The 8998-nt window shown below is 21.5% G+C and overlaps 2 protein-coding genes across 2 annotated transcripts; one reads left to right on the top strand and one right to left on the bottom strand.

Moving 5' to 3' along the window:
- Positions 1–1997: 1997 nt before the first annotated feature.
- Positions 1998–3814, bottom strand: Phum_PHUM598500 (CCR4-NOT transcription complex subunit, putative; the record flags this gene model as incomplete). Its single annotated transcript, XM_002432672.1, has 5 exons — positions 1998–2190; positions 2477–2584; positions 2677–2938; positions 3080–3304; positions 3451–3814. 5 exons carry the CDS (start codon positions 3812–3814, stop codon positions 1998–2000), a joined length of 1152 nt encoding a protein of 383 aa, XP_002432717.1.
- A 668-nt stretch (positions 3815–4482) lies between these two features.
- Positions 4483–5617, top strand: Phum_PHUM598510 (vacuolar ATP synthase subunit E, putative; the record flags this gene model as incomplete). Its single annotated transcript, XM_002432673.1, has 4 exons — positions 4483–4515; positions 4795–4970; positions 5058–5226; positions 5315–5617. The coding sequence occupies 4 exons, from the start codon at positions 4483–4485 to the stop codon at positions 5615–5617; spliced, it is 681 nt and encodes a 226-aa protein (XP_002432718.1).
- Between the last annotated feature and the right edge of the window lie 3381 nt (positions 5618–8998).

An 8998-nucleotide genomic window follows, 5' to 3' on the forward strand; every position in this document is an offset into this window, starting at 1 on the left:
TCTTTTATGTATATTTATGTAATTATTATTATTATTATTATTATGAAAATCATAACTAAGCAATCAATAAGAGCTTTTTTTATTCCTAGTCTGTAATAATAACTCGTGTGTTGGTTTTTTTTAATAATAATAATAATAATAATAATAATAATAATTTTTATGTAATTTCATTTATTAATTATTTTTGCTAAACTGGCATTTTGAAATGAGAATTATTTTTTAATAATAATAATAATAATAATAATTAATAAAAAATAATTAATTTAAAAAAAAAAAAAAACCGACCAAAAAAAAAATATTAATAAAAATGATAAAAATAAAGTACAAAAAATACCTTAAATAATAGTTAATAATATTAATAAATAAATAAATAAATAGAATTAGTTTTTATGATTTTAATAACAATATTTAAATAAATTTAAACAGTCTGAATTTTTAAAAGATCTCATTCATTCATTCATTCATTCTGCCATGTGTAATAAATAAATAAATAAATATGTGGTAGAGACAAAGAAGAAAAAAAATAAATTTTCTTATTATTATTATTATTAATATTAATCGTAATTTTATATATATTATAGTTTTTCTTTATAAAAATATATATATATATCTGACGACAACATTTGACTGTAGATTTAATAGAATGAGTGTGTGTTAAAAAAAAAAAAAAAAATGGAGTAGCCAAAAAAAAGTTTTAATTAATTAATTAATTAATTAATTGATGAAATTTATGTAAAATGTTTGTGTGCGTAACGTTAATTTTTTCTATTAAACAAATTTTTTTTTGTTTTCAAATTTCCTATAATTATTTACGATGAAATTATGTGAATTTGTTTAAATTAATTTTAAATTTAAATTTAAATATATAAACAAATTAATAAATTTATCATTAATTTTTTTTTAAAATCATTTGATTTTGTTTTAATAATAATAATAATAATAGTGATTTTGTACTTAATCATTTGTCTGACGATAAATAAATGACGATAAATTTTTTTTTTGTTAATTTAAAACAATTTTTCCCGACAATTATTATTATTATTATTATTATTTAAATAATTTATCATGATGTGTGTAATAAAAAAAAAATTTAATTTAATTATCATATCGAATTTGTTTGATTTGATTCAGAGAATTTTTCTTTATAAATAAAAAAAAAAAAAAAACAATTTACCTGAAAAAAAAAAAAAAAATTATAATCAATTACCAAATTATCAATTTAGTAAAATAAATAATTATTATTATTATTCTTATACATATTAAAAAAAAAAAAAAAAAAATGGGGAAAAAAAAAATTTGAAAAAATATAAATAAATAAAAAACTTTACTAAATTTGTATTTTTTTTTTTTTTTTTCACGACATAAATTCGATTTCCTTTACTTGTGTCCAAATTATTTTTTGATAACCTAATAATAATAATAATAATAATAATAATAATAATAATAATAATAGTTTGATAAAAGGGGAAAATAATAAATTAAAAAAAAAAAAATAATAGAAAAAAATAATTTTTAAAAAAATTTTTTATTTTCTCTTTTTTTTTTTTTCCATTTTTATTTTTATTTTTTTTATTATTATTATTTTTTTTTCTCTCTTAATTTTTTAAAATATTTTTTTTTTTACGTAATTTTTTTTTAATTTTTTTTCTTATTATTATTCAAATAAGGAGAAGACAAACAAAATTTATTAAAAAAAAAAAAATTCTATTGTTACTTTCATTTTTTTTTTTTTTTTTCATTTTCATCATTTTAAATTCTGATTTATTTATTCAAATTCAATGCAATACGATTTATCGGACTTCCCAATTGTGCGGGGGGAGAAAAGGGGGGGGGGAAAAAAAAGGGAAAACGGGGAGAATTTTTGTTTTTTCATTTTTTTCATTTTTTTTATTACAAAATTGAAGCCCGTTGAAAGAATGTAAAAGTAGAAAAAAAAAAAAAAAAAAAAAAAAGAAGAGAAATTACAAAAAAAAAAAAAAAAATCGAAGGCTCAAAGATCACTGCACAGGTTGCTGCGCTCCTAATGTTTGCAAGTTTGGCCGAGCTTCTAATTTTGTACAATCTAAATGAAATTCTTTGGCTACTTTTCTCCAGTTCTGGGGATCAAAAAAATAATAAGTGTTGTCCATTCCAGGAATGAGAGTGAGCCAAACTTTTTCGTCCGTATGATATCGCCAATCTCTTTCATATCTACAATCATATAAAATAAATCCTTTTACTTACGAATAAAAATAATAATAATAATATGCACTTTATTTATATGCGTTTGATTGCATGGCATTCAAGAATGCAATGAGTTAATTTTTTTTTTAAATTTCATTTAAAATAATTCTCTTTCAAATGATTCGTACGTAACTCAAGGGAATGTACATAAAATGGCGTGTAACGTAATAACATGAATGGAACGTGTGTGAAAATAATAATTTTTTTTACACAACAGTAATCGTAAACTTTCTTCTCATTAAGTTTAACTTACAATTCTGCCGCCGCAATAAGTTGCATTAAATCTCCAACATATGTATAAAATAGGTAAAATAACAAGTCATCTTTGTATCTACTGAATTTCATTGTCGCCAATTTATCCCTAAAAAAAAAAAAAAAGGAATTAGGTGAATTAATTATTTAATGTATAATGTTTTCGAATAAAATATAAATAAATATATTTTTATTACGCACCTGATTCCTGCATTAATTAAATATTCTGGTGGAACATGATAATCGATATCTTGAGGTCTACAAAGGTGTTCCGCCCAAGGACCACCAAAATTTGGATAAAGGTTTTCAGGTTGATTTAGATTAAGTCCCAAGGCAGTCAAGTCTTGCCCCAGCGCTAAAGACATGAGATTTGTATCTGACTCTGCGGCTCTTATGAACTGCAAAAGACCAATCATACCAAACTGATCTTTAACCATACTGTTGGGTATGTGAGTTACTTTGCCTAAAAAAAAAATAATAACAACATTATTTTTTATTTTATTTCATTATTTTATAATGATGTATTAGATAATTAATTTTTTAGATAAAAAAAAAAAACATAAATGAATAATTAGTAGCAACATAACATTATAATTATAAATACCGTCTGGAGATGTTTGAATTCCTCGTTTAGTTCCTCCACTTTTTTCTGCACCAGGCGCCCTGCTTGTAACATCATGAGAAGAATCACTGTTTGAAAGACCAACTAAACCTTTATCTGAGCTTGATGTTGGACCAGAATTACTTTGGGTTCCAGGCAAAGCTGGAAAGTCTTCACTACTCATTGTGAATTCACTAGTTTCTGATGTTGGTTGCTTAACCATACCAACTTAAAAAAAAAAAAAAAAAAAAAAAACAATTGTAATAAATTTTAATTTCAAAATTGTAATTTAATATTTAATAAATTTTGCAAAATATTATTTTAAAAAAATTCAAATTGTTTTGTTGTTGTAATAGCTTTTATTAAAAATTTACCATAGGGCTGCTTTCCAGGCATAGGACTTGGTCTTGGCATAGAGTCACCTTGCCCCCTGTTTGTAAGTGATGGAAATTCATTGAGATCAAGAAGAGGAGGTGTATTATTATCACCAGAAACTCCAAACACAGAATGAAAACTATTCATAGTTCCTTGTGATCCATACTGTCTGTTTGTTGGCATTCCAAAGCTGCCCATTGATCCCATGGGATTACTACTTCCTAAGCTGGCCATGGGTCTTCGTTCTGTAAACGGTCGTACGCCAGTGAAATTCCTACTACTGCCCATTCCCTGAAGGTTTCTGATGGGAGAATGTGGCTGTGGAGTAAACGAGCTGTTGATTCCTGCAGATCCCGGAAACATTCTCGAAGTTGGAGTGACATCAAAAAACCTTAATCAAGTCCAACGAATATGAAAATTAAAAATTTGCGTTTCTTCCAAGGCATTTAATTTTTTTTAGGTTTTACACAATGACAAGAGGCCATGTTTGAAAAAAGCATTACAAGGCCTATTGCAACGAACACTATTATTGTTATTAATAACAGTTTATATCCGAGTAAAAATTTCAAAATTTAACTTTATTCAAAAGTAAAGTCTCTAAAGATAATAGTACAGATTTATAATCCAGTTACTTACTAACTAATTTTATAATTCGCCTTTATGTACTGTTAAGTAACATACAACTGAGAAAATAGACATCGGCCATACTTACTACTGAGTCGATAGTTCATCCCTCCATTATTCCTTTAATTTTTATTTTTTTTTTAATTTTTAATATAAATTTCCCTGTAATTTGAATTTAAAAAAAAAATTAATTTTTAATGTTATTAAACCATAATGATGAGAAAAAATAACCGGAAATTCAAAAATAAAAGACAAACGAAAGGCTTTTTGTCATTTGTTTTACTTAACTTCCGTTATGTGAATTGATCATATGATCGTCTGCAAAGTGGACAATTGATTACAAGTATTTTTTAGATTTAAATTTTTTTTAGTTTTGATTAAGGGTATTTTATATTTCTACACTCGAAATGGCGCTTAGCGATGCAGATGTTCAAAAACAGGTAGGAAATTATAATGTCTATTAAAAAAAAATATTAATTATCATGTTATTTAAGTAAGGGTTGGGTTTACCGTTTTAATTTGCAGGTCTAATTTTGCTAAAACTTTGTGTTTCTTATTTTCCCTTTTTAATGTTGACCTTATTAACATAAAATACATTTACTAAATGTTTATTTCTACACATTTCATTTGAATTCATATAAACTGAAATTTACTTCCCCACCAAAAAAAAAATATATTATGAGTTAAAGAATTTTTTTTATCAAAACCTTTTGTAATAGATTAAACATATGATGGCCTTTATTGAGCAAGAGGCAAATGAAAAAGCAGAAGAAATAGATGCTAAAGCTGAAGAAGAATTCAATATTGAAAAGGGAAGATTGGTCCAACAGCAAAGGCTCAAGATCATGGAATACTATGAAAAGAAAGAAAAACAAGTTGAATTGCAAAAAAAAATGTAAGTTATACTTTCATAAGATAATTTTATAGAAGAATAATGTTTTTTTAAACAGTTTTTTTTAATGATGAAAATGTTAATTCACAGTCAATCATCCAACATGTTAAATCAAGCTCGTTTGAAAGTTTTAAAAGTTCGTGAAGATCATGTAAGAAATGTTTTAGATGATGCTCGTCGTCATTTGGGTGAAATTACAAAAGATGCTAATCGTTATGGAAAACTTCTTGAAAGTCTTATTGTTCAAGCATTGTTACAGGTAACTGTCACATTACAACAATCTCTTTTTGTCATTTAATATAAAAACTAAACAATGGATAACTAATTAATATTTCTTCTTATGGAAGCTTATGGAACCTGCTGTTACTATTAAAGTGAGACAACAAGATGAAGCTCTTGTTTCGAGTATTCTTCCAAATTGCGTTTCTCAATACAAAGAAAAAATAAAAAAAGATGTTACATTGAAAATAGATAAAGATAATTGTTTACCAGCTGATACCTGTGGTGGAATTGAACTTCAAGCGCAAAGAGATAGAATTAAAATATCAAACACTTTGGAATCAAGATTAGAACTCATAGCACAACAATTACTTCCAGAAATTCGTTCTGCTTTGTTTGGTCGCAATCCAAACAGAAAATTTGCAGATTAAATTTATATATTATCATCACTTAAGCTCAGTCTCCTGATCTATAAGTTAGAAATAATTAAATTATGAATCACATTAGTTTAAAAAAAAAAAAAAAAATTAGATTATCATTTTAATAAAAAAAAAAATTATTTGTTGCGTTAAGGGTCCTTCACCTTTTATTAATATGTAATTATTAGAATTTATTTATAAATATTTTTGCCAAGTTGTATTATTATTTTCTGGTAGACTTGCCAAATAAAAAAAAAAAAACGCAAGTGTTTTATTAATAATAATAATAATAATAATAATAATAACAACAAATTTCGCTTTTAAAAAATTCTTAATTTAGCTTATTACATTCCACATAAAAAGTATTTTTCTTTTTTTTTTTATTTATATCATTTTTAATGTAAATAATTTATGTAGATTCATTTATTCAGTCTTAATATCATTGTTAAAAAAAAAAAAAATTTATTATCTTATTAATTAATAAATGTTATTAAAAAAAAAAAAAATTTTATATATATATATGTATTTATATATTTTATGTCATGCCTCTTTCGTTTTTTTTCGTTTTTTTTTAATTTAAATATTATAAATATATTATTAATTTGAAAATATATATTTAGTCCAAAATTACTTTACTAATAATAATAATAATAATTATTATTTGAAAAAATTTTATTCCTGTAAATTGATTTGCATGAAATTTTCCCAAAAAAAAATAGTTCAAGGTCAAGGTCAATTTTTCGGTATCCCTGGAATATATTTGAGTTATATCGAGTTCAATATTGGAAAATCTATTTTTTCTTGGTGAAAATCGAATCCTTTTAGATTACAATAATAATAATGATAATTTATAAAAAAAATTTTTCAAATAATATCCCTGTTTAATCATCCCTGATAAATCAATAAAAAATTTATTGTTATTATTATACAAATTAACAAATGATAATAATAAACGAATAGGAATAATAATAATTATTAATTAATAATTTAAACCTTTTTCTTTAAGTTTAATATCAATCAAATATGATTACCCATTAAATATATACCTACTAAAACATATAATAATAATAATAATAATTGATTTCCATTTATTAATAACAACTAACAAACAAACATTTAATTGAAATTTTCAATAAAATTACCGACGTAAAAACAATTTATGTATATTTAATTTAACAATAATTATTTTACTACAAATTATTTATTTATTAAAATATATATATATATATATATATATTTAAAAAATATTGCATTGTTTTAATTTACTTCTCACCGTTAATAAATAAATAAAAAATTATGAAATAATTAAATTAATTGAATTTAAACGAATTTTATTAAGCCTATTTTTTTTAAAATTATAATTTGACGTTTAAATAACAACAACAACAACAAATAATAATAATAAATAAATAAATAAATTTGATTATTAATTTCAATAAAAAATTTTATTATCATCACATAAATAATTTATAATTCTCACAAAAAAAAATAAAATAAAATAAATAAATAAATTTATTAAAGTTTTTCTCTTTGTTTTTTTTCAAGCCTCTTTTACCTCTCTCTTCAACTAGAGAAAATAAACAAAATTTTCTATTTTAATAATAATAATAATAATAATAATAATAATAATAATAATAATAAATAATTAAATTAAATTAGCCTCTCTTATCAAATAAAAATTCGGATTAATTTCTTGTACTGATAAAAATTAAATTTTCTTAAATATAAACTAAAAAATGTATTAATAATAATAAGAATAATAATAAATTATTTTAATCGATAATTATTAATAATAATAATCAATCAATTTATTAAAAAAAAAAAAATGATATCGATATTAATATAATCATGATATATTAAAAAAAATTTAATAATAATAATAATAATAATAATAATTCGACAATTTAGGAACAAAAAAATCAATTTTTTTTTTTTTAAACACCCATTGATAATTATTTATAAATCACCCAAATAAAATATTATTTATTTAATTATTTATTTAATAACCAGCCACATTATTTATTTATTTATTTATTTTAAAGGAATGTACTTAAATAATACACTTGACTAGCATTTTAATAAAAAAAAAAAAATTAAAAAGGAACCATTCAAACAGTAATAGTATTGTAACTTTTTAATAATGAAATAATAATAATAATTAGTTGCCATATTTGTTTATAAAAATAAAATAAAATAAAATAAAATCACAAAAAAAATAAATAAATAAATAAAGAAATAATAATTATTAACAATACAGCTGCCTAATGTATGTATAATTGTCCATCAAATTTGCTCTAATATCATCAATAAATTAAAAAATTATTAATAATAATAATAATAATAATAATAATCGTAAAAATTAATTCGCGCCATTTTTTTCCTTTTTAATAAAACATTTCATTTAATTTTTTTTAATAATTAAATTAAATTAATTGAATTGACATAACCAGAAAAAAAATGAATTTACATGGTCGACGAATTCATTTTATAAATTGCACGTGTAAATAATAATAATAATAATAATATTAATTGTACATTTATTAAAATATATATAGAGTTTTTTTTCTCTCTCGATTTGGTTTTCCCATTATCATTATTATTGTTACTCATATATACTCGCTATGAAATTAAATTAAAATAAAACTAATCTTTTCTTTTTTTCTTTTACACTAAATTAATAATAATAATGATAATTTTTTTAATAAGAAAGAAAAAACATGGCTAATAAAAAAACCTATCAAAAATAATAAATAAATAAAAAAATAATAATAATAATAAATCGATGGATAAAAACTTTGGCCGTGTAAAATTCTTTAGTTTAAAACGTTTCATCGTCTAACTAATAATAATAATAATAATAATAATTAAAAACTAATAATCCCAATAATAATAATATATCGACCGAGTAAATTTAAATAATAATAATAATAAAGCGAATCAACCGATGGAAGAAAATCATTCGGTGTAATTGACACCCAGGAATTGTAGTTGTTATAGTCGTACAATCAATTAAAATTTTTTTTTTTAAAACAAACAAACAAACAAACAAACGAAAAAACTTTGCTTTTAAAACATTTAGAAATCAAAACTATCTATCTATCTATCTATCTTAGCAAAAGCTATTAAAACAATAATAAACGTAAATAAATAAATTATTATTATTATTACTACGTAAAAGTGTTAAAAATTTTTCGAAAACGACTAATAATAATTCATTATTTTATTGAAGACAATTATTTATTTATTTATTTATTTATAATCCACAGTCATTATTTATTGTCCTCAGTTTATTTATTTTTAAAGCAAAATGCAAGAGGCGAATTTTTTTTTTTTTCCTATTAACTAGTACTACAGATTTTAAAAATTACAACAACAAAAAAAAAGTACCTGTAA

This window comes from Pediculus humanus, genomic scaffold, assembly GCF_000006295.1.
Source record: "Pediculus humanus corporis 1103172108316 genomic scaffold, whole genome shotgun sequence".
NCBI lineage: Eukaryota > Metazoa > Arthropoda > Insecta > Psocodea > Pediculidae > Pediculus > Pediculus humanus.